General features: G+C 40.2%; 1 protein-coding gene and 1 long non-coding RNA gene across 2 annotated transcripts; both read right to left on the reverse strand.

Moving 5' to 3' along the window:
* Positions 1-2,042: 2,042 nt before the first annotated feature.
* On the reverse strand, positions 2,043-9,379 carry LOC138979064 (uncharacterized protein DDB_G0290587-like). Its single transcript, XM_070351876.1, has 3 exons — positions 9,298-9,379; positions 5,618-5,807; positions 2,043-2,761 (listed from the first exon to the last, which is right to left on the reverse strand). The coding sequence occupies exons 1-3, from the start codon at positions 9,377-9,379 to the stop codon at positions 2,359-2,361; spliced, it is 675 nt and encodes a 224-aa protein (XP_070207977.1). The 3' UTR covers positions 2,043-2,358.
* A 9,064-nt stretch (positions 9,380-18,443) lies between these two features.
* LOC138978553 (uncharacterized) lies at positions 18,444-21,512 on the reverse strand. Its single transcript, XR_011459726.1, has 2 exons — positions 20,919-21,512; positions 18,444-18,954 (listed from the first exon to the last, which is right to left on the reverse strand). It is a non-coding gene; the product is annotated as an uncharacterized lncRNA (long non-coding RNA).
* Positions 21,513-21,807: the final 295 nt, after the last annotated feature.

Genomic DNA, 21,807 nt, shown 5'->3' on the forward strand with positions numbered 1-21,807 from the left:
CAAACGGTGGGCAAACACGGCAGCTGCGGGGGCAAAACACGGTAGCTTCGGGGGGCAAACACAGAAGTTGTAGGATAATTCTCATTCTCCGAATGCATTTCGCTGTCTGCAAGGTCCTAGAAGCTTGAAACTCGGCCTCAGTACTGCAGAAAGGTTCAGGTTTTTGTGGAACTGATGGCAGTTCTTCACATTAAAGTTTACACCAGTAATTTGTTGCGAATGCTACGAAATTTGCTTCTGTGCCGGTGCAGGCGGGATATTTTACAGAATCACGGCTATAATATACAAAATATGCACCCAAAAAGTACATCGGCGTGTAGAAGAAACACTAACAGATCTAACAAGACATATCTTAATGTGCAAAGTTACGAAATGTTTATAGAAGAAGCTGTTTTATCGAGACACAAACCCCACTCAACTTACCGCTCCAGCGTGCGGGGTGCAAACACCCGTGCGGCACGCAACACACCGCTGCGAAGGAGTCTACGGAGTGAAAGAGTACTATACCCACGAGGACATCCACTCGGTTCTCATATATTTCTGTCTTTCAAATATGGCTTGGATATCTTTAGTGAATGAGCAAAAAGAACTGTGCTAAAGTTGGTTTTCTTTCCTTCTTATGTGTCAGTGAGTCTCAAATCCAGCTTTCAGTCAAGCTCAAAGAAGAAAAGTAGTTGCATTTAAGCCAGAGATGATTCTTGACCAAATTTAATAAGTCTCTGTGAGAGAATGCGTCCGCTTATTACATTTTGGTTATCATCTTTCAGAACAGTAATCCGAGTTTACACGTTTGCATGCAAAGAGCTTCTGACTTGCAGGTGCTTTACAACGGTGCCTGTGTTTTGGGGAGGCATGCGCTTGATATTCTATTGTGCTCGAGATGTGTTATTCTATTCGGCTCGAGATGTGTTATGTGATAGCCATACCTCATATTATGTGTGTTGTCTTTATTACCGATCTTGCCAGTTCAACAGATACTTGTATCCCTTCTGCCTTGAAATGCTGTTTCCAACTCATGATGTGTTATTATGTGCAGTGGAATGGTACCTTTTTAATCAGATCTGTAAAAAAAATAAGTTATTTGATTATACATTTTTGATTTTGATTTCACAGACTTATGTGGATAAGAGATAAATTAATGACGATTATAGAGAGTGAGATACTGCTGCAGAAAAAAAACAAAAAACAAAAACATGTGGCCATTCCACATTTCCTGACTCCCTGCCAGTAAACATTGTTTAAAAACTGGTCCAAGTGTATAAAACGATGGTTTAAACCCGTGCAATAGCCATCGTTTCTGTCCAATATGTATCATAAGCTTGTATTTGGCCTAGATTGTCCAACTTAAGCAGCAAGCAAGTCCCACAGCGAATGCGTGTCACGTTTAACATCCGCAACAGGGTCATGAATAAGGCTGCTAGTTATTTCTATGTAATATGCTGACTGTAAGCAAGTGATAATTAGACATGTAAAGAAAATAGATATCAACTTCAGCCAGCGAGAGAATGTTGATATCATTTTCGAGACATGTCTGTTCATTTGCTAGCAGTCAGAATATTGGTAATAATGGCATTACTACATGAAAGTTCTGACTAAAATAATAATCGAAGCGGATCCTGACAGTCACACATGACAGCCATATGCAGAAGGCAATTTGTTCCTAATACATGTATTGGGAGATCGATAATATTTGAAGTTTCTGTGTTCAGAATCAATGTCAAAAACGTATATTCATGTTATTATATGTCTGAGAGTTATGTTGTGCCCTAACAATGATTGATAAACTAAAGAAGTTAAATATGCACGTATATCAGTTGTTATAAGAGACAAACCCTTGGGGGACTTTAACGCCCCTCGGCGTAATACATATTTTTTTCGAGCATTCTTTTTTTTCTCGAGCTTAGCATGGTATTTTTTCTTGACAACTGGTTTTGATGTTGTTATTTAAGTGCAAAACATACCAACGAGACACAAACACATTTGAAAGGACTTCGTTTACACATGATTTTAATTTAGTTTGTTTCCCTGTACACTGCGTCTGCGGCTAAGTCCGAGGCGGAAGATTACGTTTTGGGGTAAGTTCGAAACTTGTTTTACACATGAAACAATAACAAGACGTTCACATACCAACAATCATTCAAAAGAAAAAAACCTGGAAAAACCCTTGCAAGTTAGTTGTCGTTTTCACAATATCTATTCATTCTTTTAAATGTTCAGAGTACAGTTTAAACAAAAAAAATTTACGGCTGTGGCCGCCATTTGGGATTTCCACTGTAAGCCTCCTTAGCTTTGGAAATTGAACAATTATTGAAAGAACGGAGAACAAAACGCGCTGCTAACTGCATGGTGGTGGAGCCCCTAGGGGCAAGTGGCGCTGACGCTGGTACACCGGTCCAAGTCATCGTCAAAGAAGAGTCCCGCAGGGCACTGGGTGATAAACTTATTTGTCGGGAAACACGTCCAGAAGTAGTCGCAGGCGATGCACGACGGAAAGAAACCAACGTCTACGTCACACGTGCCGATACAGTTGGCGATGGTGGGTGAGGTGGGAGACGTCGGAGACGTGGGGGAGGTAGGAGAGGTAGGGCTGGTAGGGCTAGTAGGGGAGGTAGGGCTAGTAGGGGAGGTAGGACTAGTGGGGGAGGTAGGACTAGTGGGGGAGGTAGGAGAGGTAGGGCTAGTAGGGGAGGTAGGACTAGTGGGGGAGGTAGGGCTGGTCAGTGATGTTGATGACGTGGGACTGGTGGGAGACGTCGATGTCCTTCACACAGAACGAGATACAATATTAAAAACTTTATGAGAAGTTTGGTTTAAACAATTAATTCAGAAAATTACAAATAACAATGCCGCGTACAATCAATTTCACAAATGGAGTACAACACGCAAACTTATACATGTGCTCTTAAAACGCAATATAATATCTGATTAGGCGGACGATACGGGGACCTGTAGGAGGGGAAAGGAAGGAGGAAGGAGGAGATGTTTGCTGGATGGTTGACAGACCAGCTTTTATGTTTGTCCGAAGGGAGCATATCGTCTTCTGTTACATCTGTAATTACCAAGGCCGAGGTTGATAAAGGTGTAAAAGAAGGTGATACGACTGCGAAGACCGACTGTCATGGTGTTCTATAATAGACGCCCGTGTGAGTGTTGTGTAAACCCCATTTATAACGAATCCAAAAACAAAGAGACTGCCAACGTTCCTAAATTCAGAATCAAAAAACAAGAAAGGTAGGTTGAAAGACCTTAAAACTTAAAAGACCGTTTAACTTAAAAGACCGTTGGGTCGATATATTTATGAATGCATTGTTTTGTCAATAACAAACGTTCCAACAACCTACCTTTCTTGTTTGTTGATTCCCATTTAAACGTTTATGATATGGGCACGGTACTGAACGATTACCATGGACCTCAGTGAAAAGTTCCGTGTTTACTCAACGACTTGATGTTTCTTACCTACGAGTGCGTGCGTCCGTTGGTTGTTAGCTTGATGTGAATATCAACACATAGTGGTAACGGTTCCCAAGAAACCAAATACGATCATGTGTGGTACAGACATCCAGTGGAAACAGCCAGCTACAGTCATTGACAAGTGTCCAACACGATCATGTGTGGTACAGACATCCAGTGGAAACAGCCAGCTACAGTCATTGACAAGTGTCCAACACGATCATGTGTGGTACAGACATCCAGTGGAAACAGTCAGCTACAGTCATTGACAAGTGTCCAACACGATCATGTGTGGTACAGACATCCAGTGGAAACAGCCAGCTACAGTCATTGACAAGTGTCCAACACAATCATGTATGTGTGGTACAGACATCCAGTGGAAACAGCCAGCTACAATCATTGACAAGACGTGTCCCACACGATCATGTGTGGTACAGACATCCAGTGGAAACAGCCAGCTACAGTCATTGACAAGTGTCCCACACGATCATGTGTGGTACAGACATCCAGTGGAAACAGCCAGCTACAGTCATTGACAAGTGTCCCACACGATCATGTGTGGTACAGACATCCAGTGGAAACAGCCAGCTACAATCATTGACAAGACGTGTCCCACACGATCATGTGTGGTACAGACATCCAGTGGAAACAGCCAGCTATGTACAGTCATGGACAAGTGTCCCACACGATCATGTGTGGTACAGACATCCAGTGGAAACAGCCAGCTATGTACAGTCATGGACAAGTGTCCAACACAATCATGTATGTGTGGTACAGACATCCAGTGGAAACTGCCAGCTACAGTCATTGACAAGTGTCCAACACAATCATGTGTGTAACAGACATCCATTGGAGATATCAGGCGGAACAGTAGACACGTGCATTCGCCTATGTTTTATTTGAATGACCGTAGAGTTGTTCGTTACCATTTTTAGAGTGTTTCCTTGTCAGATAACGGTAAATTGCGCATTTGAATACAAACTTGGTTCAGAACTGCAAAGTTGATGTGGGAATACCACAACATTTCAGCACAAACCCCAACCCTGGCTGGAAGTTCAATATTTTTGTCATGGAATCAAAAAAATAAGAAAGGCATGTTATTGGAACGTATATACTTTAATCTTTATATAAATTTACGTTCCAATAACATACCTTTCTTGTTTTTTTATTCTTTTGAACGTGGCAGTCTATTTGTTTTGGGATTGTTATTGTTGTCATGGGTGTGGAGGAACAACTGATACTTTTTATAGCACTCCTGTCAAACCCAAAGTTAGCAGTTGATTCTTTTTTTTTTTTTTTTTTACCAAAGTACAACAATTTATCTTTTGTAAAAATTCGGACACACATTTTCCCAATTAATATGAAAGTCACTGAACTTATCTTCTTTTCACTACACCTTATATCTTGATTCCCCAAACACTGATTGATTTCTGCCTTTTCAAATTTACCAGTAACCCAAACGTTGGCTCTAACCAACCTATTTTGTCCAAAACAGTTTTACCGATACACAATCATCAAAAAAAAGAAGAGGTTTAACAAAACAAGCAGTTGATTCTTACAACGCAGCAGCACGGAGCTGCCATCATTATGTTCGAGGTGAGTAACCTTTTAGCATAGGCTCTTTTTGTTTTAACTATTCTAAGATGTTTCGTTGAGCAATTTTAGATTGCACAGCTAACCTGCAAATTGACCATGAGTATTCGCAATTATTATCAACATTGATTGGGTCTTTGAGAGTTAATGGTTACAGTCGTTATCGTCGGATACACGATTCTTCTTCTTCTTCTTCTTCTTCTTCTTCTGCTTCTTCTTCTTCTTCTTCTTCTTCTTCTTCTTCTTCTTCTTCTTCTTCTTCTTCTTCTTCTTCTTCTTCTTCTTCTGCGTTCCCATGAAACAAAGCCACAATTGTTCTACATATCAAACAAACAGCCGCATTGGCCTCTACATTTACCCAATTCACAAAACGTGTCCATGAATATAGCTGCCTGATATAGCAATGATAACCACAGACCGGAGGCATGCAGTGGTACATGGAATACAAACACTACCTGTAGATACCTTCACACACACACCCACACACACACCCACACACACACACACACACACACACACACACACGCACGCACGCACGCACGCTGAATTCGATGTAAAGAATAACGAGTCCTACCCGCACACAGCGACATCGGCGACCTGACACACGCCCAGGTCGATGTCGTAGTTGAGGGCGGAGGGGCAGGTGAAGAGGTTCCCGGAGGGCCCGTAGCACTTGATGAACATGGTGCAGTCTTCACACTGGGGGTACTGTCCTATCCCCAACCCCGAGCACTCCGTCACCGTCGTCAGACACGTTGCGAACACTGTGAGGCGAGGGACAACACGTTTAGTTTAGTAGCGACAAAGAAGGAGAGCATGAGACATACTAGTATCACAACATTCACCTTGCAAATACACAGTGAGGCGAGGGACAACACTTCATACTAGTATCACAACATTCACCTTGAAAATACACAGTGAGGCGAGGGCCAACATTTCATACTAGTATCACAACATTCACCTTGCAAATACACAGTGAGGCGAGGGACAACACGTCATACTAGTATCACAACATTCACCTTGAAAATACACAGTGAGGCGAGGGACAACACTTCATACTAGTATCGCAATATTCACCTTGAAAATACACAGTGAGGCGAGGGCCAACACTTCATACTATACTAGTATCACAATATTCACCTTGACAATACACAGTGAGACGAGGGCCAACACTTCATTATTAGTTATCGTTAGATTTGACTGTGATATCAACATTTATCAGTCCCAATTTCGAGAAAGCTAAAATCATATCAGATCGAGGCGTGAGCCGAGATCTGATATGATTCAGCCTTTCGAGAAAGTTTGGATCGTTACGGTTATTTATCCAGATGTGACGCAGTGTTTCGGAAAATGTTGTTAAACTTGTCATAGGATTGTTCACTTGTGTCCAAAAAATTCATGACTTTGCATATCTACAGATCAATGATTGATTCATATTCTGTCTAAGTTTCATTTGCGTGTAGCTGCTGGCGTTAATTTGCTAGTCGTGCAAACACATGAGGAAATAATGAAACGTTTACGCTGTTTCGCGCTTACAGCTGTTATCGCTGTGTGCCTCTTAAAACATGCTACGGTCACGCTTGGCTGGGCATCGCTGTGGCACCAGAATCATCGCTTAAATATGTAGCGTGTTTACTGGCCCAGCAAATTTGCGTCAGTACTTACACGCACATAAAACTTTAGCAGTGTGTGTATCAATCATTTTTCTAAAGACATGCAAAGTCATTAATTTTTTGGACCCAAGGGAACAATCCTATGACGAGATTAAAAACGTCTTTCGAAAAATTGCATAACATTTTAACAAACACCTGTAACAATCCATCATTTCGCTCGAAGTATTTCTAGTATGTTGGTAAAATATGCTGAAAGTTTCAAAGCAATCCACCAAGTCATAGCTAAAGTGCAGACTTTTTTGTCATGATACCCCTAAAAAATGATGCAAAAAGTCCCGTTTTTGACCGCTCTTGCGATCGACACCTGCATCAGTAGGAATAGCGTAGCACGCGAAATACGCAAGGTAGCAAAACAAAACATCTGTTCAGGGTAGATAATTGGTTTGACTTTCTTCTCGTATGTCAAAGTTGCAAAATTTTGCCTGTTGTGAATTTTTTGTCGATTTTTCATTCGGCTCTTCCGTTTTTGTCTGGTTGATTTTGATGGTACCCTTACTTGAGCGGCGGTCACGTGATCCCTGTAAAAGAAATATTTAATCCAAATGATGATCCTGAAGGTTAAGGGTACTGAACTTGTCAAATCCAGGTGCACGGAGCCCCTGGGGCTTTTAGTCATACCTCAGGCAGCTATCCGTTAGAAGAACTACCAAGTTTCATTGACTTGCACCCAAAGAGTCAAGAACTGCGATTATTTTACGAATTAATTTCGTACTCGGACCCGGCTGGTCTTGACCTATTTTTGGATCTAAATTCAGATCAGGTAGATCACCACATCATGCACAAAAAGACACTTCACTAAGCAAACTATGTCCGACGTCATCATGAGTTTGTGTAAAACAAAATGGAGGCCGGAATCACTCAGTTGAATCGAACTCCGACCAAACACCAACGTAATAACTAGGTTAATGTATGCACTCGCGTGAACAAGAAACTGTCGAGCTTCACAGATGTCGTCGTTGGGTAGTTTTGGGTTTGTTTTACTACCATAGGAGGATTTTTAAACTGTAAATGCACTCAGCTGCAACAAAAACGCAAAACGAAGGCTGTGAGCTGCACTGTGCCTTTAAGTGAACGGCCTTCTCTGGCATATACAGTGTTAATAAAATGACACGGGGATTAATGCTTAAATTTGGGTTTGAAATTTGTTGCAATAATTTTTTGGCCAAGTTTAGTTTCACAATATGCTTCACTATCTGGAACTGTCTGGAAAGGGAGGTAACTCATACCATACAAGTCATGTTATCAGGAATTGGATTAATGGACACACTCTTAGTGGGTAGCACAAGACTTCAATTGCTCTTCGGGTCCAAACATTTCCTAAAGTTTTCAATTCACAAATTAATAAGGGAGGTAACTCCTTTTCCGCAAAAAAGTTAAATTTGAAGCCTTTCATACATTTTTTTTTCATTCGTGGTTCTTTGATATTGAATTAAAAAAAACTTCTGTGTAAAAGTTCTTGGAACGATTTGCAAAGGGCGCTGCTATTTCCCCGGGTGAAGCCAGGCCCGGACTGCTAATATACATTAAAGAAACACAATGACATGTCAATATAAAGCAAGGAAACAAACAAACAAACAAACAAACAAACAGACGAGCAAACTGGCGTACAAATAAAGAAAATATATATAAACAGAGTACCAGATAGACGAACAGACAGACAGACAGACAAACAACAAACAGACACACAACCAAACAAGTAAGCATGTGTAAGACAAAATGGGAATGTAACAGCATGCGCACAGAGAATAGGTACTGCCATGAATATCCACTTCCACAAAACAGCTTAATGTTAAGCGCAACATTGTTACACATGCAAGATCGATAAAAACAATTGTACAAGTGACAACAGTTATTATGTGATGCTAGAATGAATGTATGCCTCAATGTCATTATTAGAGGTGCTTTGGGGTAACAAAGGGTCCTGGCATTTCAGGTCTTATTTTGCGTGGGAGTAAGGTGTGTGCGCAACTGCTGTTTGATTTGTTGTTGTTGTGCGAAGGCCTTTAAGGGTATGCGAGAATGAATTCCAGATTAATGATCCTGAAAACGCTAAACTTGTCTTAAATAGGTCAATACGTGGTAAATGTGGGAGTACCTTATTGGAACCATACATATCAGTTGATTTGTTAAGCAGAGACTGTAAGTAAGGAGGTGCCTCGTTGTGATAGATTTTAAACACCCATACTGCCTTATTCAATTCCAACAGTAACGGAAGTGGTCATATAATACGTGACTGAAAATGTTCATCAGTTGGACTTTTAGAATCTGATGAAATGAGTTTTACAGCCCGGCGATGAAGAGAGTTTAGCATCTTCATATATACATCACTGGGACCACCCCATACAGTTGAGCAGTGAGTACTGTGGGCCGTTGTGTGTGCGTGATAACATAACTTGAGTGTTGAAATGGTTGCGTAAAGTTATAATTGCAAGAATAAGTAAGAGTAAGAATACATTTTTCTACAACATCTTAAACAGATAACTGAGGTAAAATTGCCATCAAATGTTAGTTCTGAATGGAGTACAACGCCTAGAACTGCTCGTCACATATGACAATCCCTCTGACTACAACCTCCGCTCACGCGCTGACAGTCGCAAACTGGAAACTCTCGAGCGAAGCTTGCCTTCTTTTGGAAATCGCTCGTTTGCTTCTGCGGCTGCCATTGTCTGGAATTCTCTCCCTTCCTCCGTTCGCCATTCTGCTTCTAAGGACTCTTTCCGCAGTTCCCTTAAAACGCACCTTTTTCGCGAATCCTTGTAAATTGTCCTTGCCATCTTTATAGACTGTTAGAGGTGAAGTTAGATTTGTTGTTTGAATGTGTCTTTTTTGTATAGTTGCTTCAGCTTTGATTGAGCTATAGGGTTCTGTATGAAATTTGCATTTAGTCTTTCTTTTTCTTGCTGAGTGTATGTACAGTCCAGAGAGGAGACGGACATGGTGTGAGCTTGTCCAGGGGGGTATATGAACATCTCAGTGGCAGGGGGATGGAAGCACTTGTTAATGAGTGGGAGTGTGTATGCGCGTGGTGTGCACGAGGATGTATGCACGTGAGTGATATTTGTAAATGTGTATTATTATAATATCATCTTTGTATTTATATTATTGAAATTGTTATATCTCGATGTACAGCGCTAAGAGCATAGTTAAATTTGTGAAGCGGCGCTATATAAGCTATCTTTATTATTATTATTATTAACCCTGTGTTTGTTAACTTAAACAATTGGTTTGTTAGCCAAGGTGACATTAAAAATAACAAATCGCGTTAGGCGATAAATAGAGATTACTACATGGCTTGCTGTGTCGTACCAGATTTACACGAGTTGTTTTTTTAAATATCGAACTGCGAGCGAAAGCGAGCTGTTCACTATTTGAAAAAGCAACGAGTGTAAAATCTGGTACGAAACAGCAAGCCATGTAGTATTCTGTTTATTCTACATACTGTATGTACGTGTATTTTACTGAAAATGTCCTGCAGTCGAGGAAGCTAAATTGAAGACGCTTGTTTTGGAACCTCGATCTCTTCAAAAGCCTCGTGCAATCTATCACGTCAAAGTAAAGAAACGTCACTCTGAAAGTGTGGCGTGACGTATTAGTTCTAAAAATTCATCGAGAGTAATTAGCGAGCGCAATTTTTTTTTCTATAATGACGTTTGTCTCGGTGACTTTGGCATCATAAGCAGTGGAAAAACAGGTCCCTGTCAGACTTGCTTGACATGACCTCATTTACATGATATACACACGTGTGATTTGAACGATTATTATCTCACGGGTGTCTCACATACGTATGTAGGATAATACAACATTTAGTCAAGCTGTCCCACTCACAGAATGAAACTGAACGCACTGCATTAAATTTTATTTGAGCAAGACCGTATACTCGTAGCATCGTCAGTCCACCGCTCGTGGCAATGGCAGTGAAATTGACAATCCAGAATAGCGCGGTAGTGGTTGCGCTGAGCAGGATAGCACCCTTTTCTGTATCTCTATTCTTGTTAACTTTCTGAGCTTGTTTTTAATCCAAACATAACATATCTATATGTTTTGGGAATCAGGAACCGACAAGGAGGAATAAGATGAAATTGTTTTTAAATCGATTTCGGAAATGTAATTTTAATCATAATTTTCATATTTTTAATTTTCAGAGTTTGTTTTTAATCGGAATATAACATATTTATATGTTTTTGGAATTAGAAAATGATGAAGAACAAGATGACATTGTTTTTGATCGTTTTATAAAAAATAATTTTAATTACAATTTTCAGATTTGTAATTACCTAAGTCATAAATTAATTTGTAAGCCTCCAAGTTGAAATGCAATACCAAAGTCCGGCCTTTGTCGAAGATTGCTTGACCAAAATTTTAATCAATTTTATTGAAAAATGAGGGTGTGACAGTGCCGCCTCAACTTTTACAAAAAGCCGGATATGACGTTATCAAGGACATTTATCGAAAAAATGAAAATAAGTCTGGGGATATCATTCCCAGGAACTCTCATGTAAAATTTCATAAATATCGGTCCAGTAGTTTTTTTGAGATGAAATACTCGTAGAGTTACCAGATGTGTACAATGCCGCATCATCAGCTAAAATATCGTTTATTACTTCAAAATCAGATAATTCGAAAGACATGTCGAGGCACGTTTCATGATATTGAGGATTGCAGTTTCCCCCTCACACACAATATTCCAAAATAATAAATAGTCAAACAGGGGCCAAAAAACAGTTTGCACCAATAGTTCAACTTTTTATCTATCCAAAACAGTAAAAAAAATTATATGAACATTCGTATTTTTAAGATGATTGGCGTTCCAAGACGCTATATCCTAAAAAACCCCAAACATGCTTTTACAACTTCAGTGCATAATAACTGCCCAAAGGTGCTGTTTAAAGCAACCATTGATAATAATTTTTAACATACTCCTTGAAAACATTAAGAAAAATGGTTAACTTGCAAATAAAGGGACACCATTGATCAGAACAATGGTAAGATAAAGGACGCTACTTATATTTTGTACATTTTTTATCTTTATTGTTTCCTGTAGACCTCAGAAGTTCTAGCCAGCTTAAGAAATCATTCTAAAATCGAAAAACAAACATCTATACATTTTGTACGCAAAGTAGATTGATATTTGACACAGTCACACAGACATACGTGGGCTATGGGGCAACCCTACCCCCTAAATTTGAAAACGGGGTCAATTTCTTAACTGCATGCATTCAGCAAAACAATCCCTAAAAAAATTTTTTTCTCACAAATGAACTTATGACTTTAGAAAAGCATTCAAAAATGCATATATACAACGCTTTTTCTTTGGTCCCAATTCAAGGGGGTGTGCTATGTAGCACTGTGAACGCTCAAATGAGACTTGGTCACATGTCAAAAAAAGTAATCCCCCCTGTTGTTCATGGTTGGTTGGTGGGATTTTTTTATCTGAGCCATTGGCAAGCATGAAATGTCATCAACATTAGGAAAGACATAGTATCTCCCATTGTCTTTTGCGCGCAAACACTTCACACAGATCTCCTCTCGATCTGGCCCACCGGGGAAATGGGTTGACTTGGGGATGATCACCGCCCTGTATCTCTCCACCTTTCCATCCATGCTGACAAAGTCAGCGGTCACAAAGTCCCCAACTTGAATGTCTCACTGTGGGACAAAGAACCTGGTTTTCACGACTGGCACCACATGGTTGGCTGACCACGCGGCATCCAGTGGCGTGTTGTGGGTAGACGTCCATTGGACATAAATTGGGAAGGACGTCGCTGGATCATCTGGTTTGCATACATTGTTCATGTACAACATTTAGTCAAGCTGTCGAACTAACAGAATGAAACTGAACTCACTGCATTTTTACAGCAAGAGCGTATACTCGTAGCATCGTCAGTTCACCGCTCGATGCAAAGGCAGTGAAATTGACAAGAAGAGCGGGGTAGTAGTTGCGCTGAGAAGGATAGCACGCTTTTCTTTATCTCTATTCTTTTTAACTTTCTGAGCGTGTTTTTAATCCAAACATATCACATCTATATGTTTTTGGAATCAGGAACCCACAAGGAATAAGATGATATTGTTTTTAAATCGATTTCGGAAATTTTGTTTTAATAATAATTTTTATATTTTTAATTTTCAGAGCTTGTTTTTAATCCGAATATAACATATTTATATGTTTTTGGAATAAAAAAATGATGAAGAATAAGATGAACGTAAATTTGTATCGTTTTAAAAACAAATGTTTTTTTTAACAATTTTCAGGTTTTCAATGACCAAAGTTATTAATTAATTTTAAAGCCACCAAATTGAAATGCAATACCGAAGTCCGGCCTTCGTCAGAGATTGCTTGGCCAAAATTTCAATCAATTTGATTGAAAAATGAGGGTGTGACAGTGCCGCCTCAACTTTTACAAAAAGCCGGATATGACGTCATCAAAGGTATTTATCGACAAAAATAAAAAATATATCCGCGGATATCATTCCCAGGAACTCTCATGTAAAATTTCATAAAGATCGGTCCAGTAGTTTGGTCTGAATCGCTCTACACACACACACACACACACACACACACACACGCACAGACAGACAGACACACACACATACACCACGACCCTCGTCTCGATTCCCCCTCTACGAACATTTAGTCAAAACTTGACTAAATGTAAAAATAAAAATAAAAAATAAAAAAAATGGGATAGCGGCGAAACGGGATTGCGCCAAAATGGGATGCGGTAGTAAGATGACGCTTGGCTTGTGAAATGTCGCCAAAATGGGACGGCGGCAAAACGGGATTGCACGTAAATGGGATATTGCGCGAATTATAAACGAAGGAGTAGGCCCTAAGTTTCTCGTACGAGATGTTTACTGGGAGTAAATATTTGGGGAGTAAAAATTTAGTTCCTTGTGGAGTTCTTTTTTCGTACAAGATTTTTACTGGAAGTTTACTCCGGAGTCAATTTTTCGTGGAGTAAAAATTTCGTGTTACACCGGTTCATGACCGTTGTTGTAACGAGCGCACATTGCTGTCTCCATATTGTGTTCCTACGAATCGAAAGTACGATCGCCAAGCCCTTCTGTCATTGAAGGCAACGTTCGATATTTCCGTCTGTCAGCGTCGCCAACGTTCGACAGATTGTACTACTGTTACTCACAAACTTTCAATTTACACAATGAAATGCCAATAACATGCAAACACAACAATGGGAGACGAAGGGAAAACCTACTAGCGATTGAAATTATGCAAACGAACTCACAAATCCCTCACTTTCCGAATGCAAACGCTGCAAATCCGTATGCGTGCGTCGCTGTGCCGAACGTTGGGTTGACGAACGTTGCTGACAGACGCAACAAAACTTGATCAAAAGGCACTAAAAACGATTAAATGTTTTACTCACTGGGTATCGCATTCCTCTTTTTCTTCCTGCAGACGATATGAAGCGGTTGAAACGTCGTTTCCGATGAAAGGCTCGGTTATTTCCGTTAAAAACGAAGTTTGCCGAACGTGTGATTCAGTCTACAGACACCGGTCGGATCACAACAAAAATGTTCATTCTTTGCGATTTTGTGATACTGTTGATGATACACCTGCTTTCCAGTGAAGAACATCAATAAAATGATGTTCACAAGCAAGAATAACAGACAAAAGCACGCGATGTGTAAAATTAGGCTTTGCTTTTCAAACAAAGCACGTGTTTTTTTTACTGACAGACACTTTCGGTGGCGATTGAAAATTTTTCCAGAAACGGTTTTATGCTCCCATTTGATATTTTTTCCCTATTTTATCTAGTCAGAGACTAACCTTGTGTATTAATTGAATTAATAACCCCATTATCATAAGTTTTGTGTGTTATTTTCGTGTCTGCTTGAATCACACTTTGAGATGGGGTCATGTGACAGAAGGAAATGGTGTCTGTCAGGATTCACACGTTCGCTTCGAAAAACTCGCTCAAATAATTGCTCAAACACAAACATTTTAGCTTTTATTTATTTTTTTGTATTGCAAATACCATACTTACTCATGCCAAGCAGAAAAAATGATGAAAATCAACACAGTAAGCAAGTAATTTGAAGGCAAAGTTTACACACATCAAAGAGTCTGATTACCGTGAAACCTGCCTCAATAGAAAAGAGATGTGGTCCCAGGACTGAGCCTTGAGGAACTCCTGACTTAACATGTCCCTTAGAGGAACGTCTGTCATTGAGCAAAACGAGAGAGAGAGAGAGAGAGAGAGAGAGAGAGAGAGAGAGAGAGAGAGAAAGAGAGAGAGAGAGAGAGAGAGAGAGAGAGAGAGAGGAGGTATTGCACCTCGGTTCGACCGAAGAGAAGTTAAAAATAAATTCCTGTTGTGCAGCGGGATAAAGTATTCCCTCATACCTCGGAGATATACCTTCACTCGCTCGCAGCGACGTCACGTGACATTTTAGATGGCGGAAAAGAATGCTGTCGCTTATCGGCACTGGGTGCAGTGCCTTTGTAGTGCACTTGCACTACAACGGCACTGGGTCCAGTACCCGCTCCGGCATGGAAGCATTTTCCACTAAAAATGGGAGACGAAGGTATGAGGGAATACTTTAACCCGCTGCACAACAGGAATTTATTCTTAACTTAGCTTCGGTCGAACCGAGGTGCAATGGGTGGAGGGAGGGAGGGAGGGAGGGAGGGAGGGAGGGAGGGAGGGAGGGAGGGAGGGAGGGAGGGAGGGAGGGAGGGAGGGAGAGAGAGAGAGAGAGAATTGAATTGAATTGAATTGAATTGAACTTTATTTAACAAGGATTAAGATTAAAGGCTACGCCTTTTCTTACAATCTGTCCTTGGGACGCATAGACTCACAATTATATAATTAAAAAATTAAAAATTAAAAAGTTTAAAAGTTAACCAACAAAAGGAGGTCGGAAAACTTCAGCACGTGATAATAGAGATGACGATGATGATGATGACGATGATGATGATGATAATGATGATGATTAAGATGAGGCATGAAGAGCATACATATTTGGTTATTCATAAAATCAAATGCATACTATGCAGGTAATTATAAACCCCCCGCGGGTTAGGGGGAAGAATTTACCCGATGCTCCCCAGCATGTCGTAAGAGGCGACTAACGGATTCTGTTTCTCCTTTTACCCTTGTTAAGTGTTTCTTGTATAGAATATAGTCAATGTTTGTAAAGATTTTAGTCAAGCAGTATGTAAGAAATGTTAAGTCCTTTGTACTGGAAACTTGCATTCTCCCAGTAAGGTCATATATTGTACTACGTTGCAAGCCCCTGGAGCAATGTTTTGATTAGTGCTTTTGTGAACAAGAAACAATTAACAAGTGGCTCTATCCCATCTCCCCCCTTTCCCCGTCGCGATATAACCTTGAACGGTTGAAAACGACGTTAAACACCAAATAAAGAAAGAAAGAAAAGGTAATTATAAATACAAGCTGGTAGCAATCGAACATGTAGCAATAGTACAACAAAACTATGTTCAGAACATACAATGCACAGCATATCTTTGACGTAATACTAAGTGTGGCAAATCAAAAGGCGTTAAACTAGAGAGAGAGAGAGAGAGAGAGAGAGAGAGAGAGAGAGAGAGAGAGAGAGAGAGAGAGAGAGAGAGAGAGGGAGAGGAAGAGAGGAGAGAGAGAGAGAGGAGGAGAGGGAGGAGAGAGAGAGAGAGAGAGAGAGAGAGAGAGAGAGAGAGAGAGAGAGAGAGAGAGAGAGAGAGAGAGAGGGAAGAAGGGAGGGAGGCAACTCACAATCTAATCCGTTGTCTACCGTGACAGCAGGGGTGATGGTGCCAGTCGTCGTAGACCCCGTCACCGTTCTGACACACACAGAAAGGTCTCTCTTGACTACCACCACCACGACAACAACCACAGCAGATGCAACAGCAATACCATCATCAACAACAACAACAACAACAACAACAACAACAACAACAACAACAAAAACAACAACAACAACGACAACAACAACGACGACGAAAGTGAATACACAAAAATCAACATAGGTCATAGTCTTTCTACTAGTAAAAACACACGAACTTACTCTTTAAAAAAAAAAAAAAAAGGTCATAGACTTTCTACTTGTAAAATCACACGAACCTTCTCCTTTAAAAAAGATCATAGACTTTCTACTCGTAAAAAACCACACGAACCTCCTCCTTAAAGAAGGATCATAAGACTTTCTAATCGTAAAACAAACGAACCTTCTCCCTAAAAAAAAATTAAAGACATTGTCCCGATGTAAAAGTCATATCATTTCTACCCGTATAAGAGACATACACTTTTTATTTTAAAGAAAAAAGCTCATGGACTGTAAACCCCATCTCCTCAAAATACACATGTCCCCTCTCCCATCTAATCCCAAATTAAAGGTCCAGACCATGCTGTTTTAGCGTCAAAAACGCTTCGAATCGTGTTCCTGCGCGACCGAACACTTCCCGATGTTTGCAGTTAGTTAGAAAACCACTTTCTTACCGTCTTCAACAATGTTTGGTTTACTTCGGAATCTTGTAAGGCCGTAATCCGACGAATTTTGTGACCGAAGCGACGGATTTCTTCTCCAAAACGACCCGCCATTGTGCCGCGTGATCTTCGCGAGACTGGCTTATGAATAAATTATCCGTGACGTCACACAGTGTGAAGATGCTGTTTACCAACATGGCAACAAGAGTGACTGCAGACGAAATTGAACCGTACATGTTCGAACTACCAGTTTCTCTCCTCGAATCAAGCATGAAAGATGAGGAGCGGAGGCCACTTCCAGCAGTAGTGAAAAGACAGTGACGATGAAAATTGCGACTCTGTTTGTCTCAGCGATCAAAGGTAAACACGCCCGCTCTCTGTGCTGAACTTATCGTCTGCTTTCGAGTCTGTGCTATTTTTTCACTCTCGCCTTGTCAACGCACTCGCGAATAAGTGGGATATTGTTTAAGTGTTCATGCATTGCATTCACGAGTAAAAGAACAACAGCTCATCGCAGTTTTAACTGTTCTTGATTATTTCAGAGACTGGTGTCAGAGTGGCCACTGTACCTGTTGTATTGTGTGGGAGGGGCAGATTTGAGAGAGAGAGGAAGCTAGCCTGAGGTACATTGTAGAATGAAAACTTGCAGGGGAGCAAGAATGCATCACCAGCCACGAAGGTGTACATACAACTTTTTTTGAGGTGCCTATATTTGTTTGATTTTTAAATGTATGTATTTTTTTTTTTTTTTTAAGGCTATCAAGAAAACTGTTGTCATTTAAATGTGACACTCAGTCAAATATAGTTTCACACACACACAAGATTAACTCACTTGCATGCCCACAGAAGAAGTTTGCTCTTCACATTGTTCTGTTGTTGTTGTTTTTATAATGTAATCATTGTAACATCAACACTCAGTAATAACCAATATTACAACACAATCACTTTTTCATCAGAACTCACTCACATACTACATGTATTAAACCCTGGTTTATGGACACTTGCATTTGTACTTTGCATGGGAAAGCAGCCTGAATTTCAGGTGAACTTTAATAAAAGAAGATTTATATGTATGTTGCTCTAGATGCATGTTTTAATAAATAATAATGACATTCAGGAAAGTAAAAGGACTGTTGAAGTTTGCTGTTGTAAAATGTCTGATGATTAGGGTTTTGTTGCACATTTAGTGAATTGACTGTACCAATTGCTGTTATTATTTACACCCAATCAGTGCATCCACATGATATTATGTAGCTTAAATTAAAGAAAATGTTTTGATGTGTTCAGAACATACTGACAAGTTGCACACTCACTGACTTTCCGAAAGAACAGGAAAGTTCTTCCTGCCTGTCTGGTCACTGCCATCAGAGACCTCTTTCTGTCACAGAGCTACACAGGCTTCAAATGTATGTAAGATAAATAAAAGGTACATTACAACTCTCAACTGCGGGGGGTGTGTGTGTGTGGGGGGGGGATGTGCATAACCATTGCATACTTAAGGTCGGCTTAAACTACAAACAGAAATGTGGAGCTTGCGTAACAATTCTTGCTTTGTCAGATTTGGAGATAGGCAGCCTCAGTCTATATAGTTGGTCGCCAGTTGGGGCGTCCTGCTTGGTGACAACTTGAGCTTTGTCAACTGGTCTAGCTGTAGCAGTCAAAGTCTGGGCACTGTTGCATTGTAGTCTTGCTGTGTATGCAGAGCTTTGTTGTAGCTGCCATAGGCCAGTGTTGCCATAGGCCAGTGTTAGGATCACCACCCCCTCAAACAGCTCGTTCAGTTAACCTGATGCCTGTTTTAGACAGAAAAAAAAGTTACCACAATCAGCAGAACTTTCACTAGAGAATGGGCATAATTCTTTCATACTTTTCTTTCTCATAGCTTTTTTTGGTTTTTATAATCTCTTCATTACACTAAATAACATCCATCTTAAGACCTATTTTGAGCCTTAATTTAAGTTGACTAGTAATGATATTAATCATAATGTATTTATTTTTATAATGTACAAACTAGAGTATGTATGTGGATATGTGTGTGATGGTGCTGGTATGGATATGTGTGGTTTGGGTTATGTGTGTACTGATGTGTACATTTTATGTGTTTTGTATGTTTTGCGAGTGCGATTTTATGTGATGTTATTCTGTACACCAGCCAAAAAAAAATGTCTGGTATATTAGATAATAAACGCACCTTTAAATTTATTAGCGACTACACCCCGTCACCCTCCAGTCCCCCTCCCCCCCATTACACCCTACACTTTTAACATTGTATAAAAAATCATGTCCCAATATAGGTCCCTAGTTACCTGGGAGGACGTTAAGCTCCATAATCAACATCAACAACGTATTGAATTGAATTGAAAAGCTGGGGTTAGGAGGTCTAACTTCTTGAATTAAAGTGTTTTTTTCTCAGGTGCATGTAGTTTTTTATTTGCTTGAAATCATGGTGTATTCTGGTTGTAAGAGAAGAGTCAATTTCCTTGTAAGCCTGCAAAATTAAGATTTGTCATTTTTGAAGTACACAAGTTTTTGTAAGAGTCCAAAATAGTCCAGGATAAGGAGGAAAAACATAGGGTGGGTCAGGAAATCTGAAACATTGCATAGTTTTGTTTTGCCTATGTAGACACAAAAAGTACTTAGAGCACTTCCCCCTCCCCCCCCAAGAGAGCATAGCTTAGTTTTAATTATTTTAATGCCACTGTTAGCAAGAGGAGTACTACAGACAGCAATCAAACAGTGGATTTTTTCTGTAGACATTGTTATTTCTGTTTAGGTGTTTCAGTAGTTTTCTATGCGGATAAATCATGCTGCATGATCACTAGAAACAATCCAGCTCTGTAGCATGCAAGTTTTTTAAAGGTTTTTTTCCCATGTTACTCTGAGAGAAAAAAAAACCACAGAGATAAAGTTGAACTGGCAGTTTGACTGAAGCAGTGGTAATAACACAGAGTTGTGCTCTTCCTACAATCAATGTTTTGATGTGGATGATGATGTCCGAACATGTACTTGGTTGTATTATTTTGCTAGACTATTTGTTTCTGTTAGATATATCTGCTCACATGATTGTTGTTCATAATTTGACATTACATTTACTGCTGATCAAAATGTATTGTTGGAATAGGTCTGCTTAATATTCTGACTGCAGTTTTGAAATAAAATCAAATAACACAGATGTTTTAAGTATCAAAGTGCTTTTCACACACACACACACACACACACACACACACACACACACACACACACACACACACACACACACACACACACACACACACACACACACACTCACACTATGAGTATGACTGCAAACATGAATTTGTACTTGTATTAATTATAATTACTGTATTACAGAACCTGATCTGAAAAAAAGGACAACAGCAAATTATTCATGCAAGCTTGCTGTATTAACGATTTCTTTATCCATTTAATACAACACTGAATTAAAAGATAACAACTATAACAACGTGTGTGTGTTTGTGTGAATGTCTATGTGTATATGGACGGACACTGATTAAACCTGAGACTCATCGATTACCCAGGTGAGTGTAAAAGAGGGAGAGAGAGAGGGAACTTTAAGGTGGGTGCATGGGGACGGACATGTAGTAACAGATATATGTTTTAATCTGTAATCTTAACACATGTGCTTAAAATTAGGAACAGATGCCATTCCACTACAAATACTGTCAGTCTGACAAAAACGCCCAGTGACACTGAACCCCTATCCCTTACAGAACACATTCAGTATACATGTACTCACTTCCTTTCGTCTGCGTTTAGTGAAAGCAGATCGTTCTGATGACATTGGTATCCGGTTTCTGACCTCCTGTGAGTGGTCAACAATTGTCGGAACTGGAACTGCGTCAGGCAACAGCTGTTTTGTGTGTGCCAGGTTTTCTTGCCGGCTTAACTGCGTTCACATTGGAAGAAAGTGTCGCGAAACACAGCACATCGTGTTGGCCGTTTCCAGTTAATCAGTCTTGCTGCAGAAGTTGTAAGCCCATCGGAAAAAGGTGACAACTGATGCCTGAACCTTTTTTCTATACTTCATAGCTATCAGCAGCCGTGCGCATTCCTTCGGCGTGTTGTTGATGCTCGATGTAGGCAAACGCCCACTTGAGCCTAAGCTGTACACGAAATGACGTCACTACCGGTTCTCGTCTACTGGCGGCCTTTTCGAAGTCTCGTTTAGCAGACGAATTTGGCGGAACGTTTTTAATTAAATCACAATGATAAAGCTACGAATCGGTGAATTTCTTTACATTTTTGGAATCTTTAGGTGCATTTCTCTAACCTTCAGTCATCGGTTAGTGGTTCTAATAACCTTTAAAACAGCGTGGTCTGGTCCTTTAACTCCCTTGCCCTCCAAACATACCCGCATGTAGCGAGACTGGGGTACTGGCAGACGCCGAAGTTGACGTCATAGTTGAGTGTAAAGGGGCATGTGAAGGTTGATCCCGTGCTGCCGGAACACTTGATGAACTGGGTGCAGTTGCTACACGACGGATACTGCCCGACGCCGCCAGTCGAACACTCGCTAGCGCTGTTCATACATTGGGACTTGACTGGGGGCAAACAACAACATGGAGGGCTTAGTAAAACACATGGCTGGGAACTAAGAAAAGAACAACACGAGTTACTTACTGGTA

The sequence above is a fragment of the Littorina saxatilis genome, linkage group LG10 (genome assembly GCF_037325665.1).
Source record: "Littorina saxatilis isolate snail1 linkage group LG10, US_GU_Lsax_2.0, whole genome shotgun sequence".
NCBI lineage: Eukaryota > Metazoa > Mollusca > Gastropoda > Littorinimorpha > Littorinidae > Littorina > Littorina saxatilis.

Bases quoted from the DNA above. Each gene is read 5' to 3' on its own strand.
- LOC138979064 (XM_070351876.1), bottom strand. From the start codon at position 9,379: ATGGCAGCCGCAGAAGCAAACGAGCGATTTCCAAAAGAAGGCAAGCTT. The intron at 5,808-9,297 runs GTGAGCGGAGGT...CTCGCCTCACAG, and splicing joins CAGTTTGCGACTGTCAGCGC to TGTTCGCAACGTGTCTGACG. The intron at 2,762-5,617 runs GTAGGACTCGTT...TTCTGTGTGAAG, and splicing joins GCCGATGTCGCTGTGTGCGG to GACATCGACGTCTCCCACCA.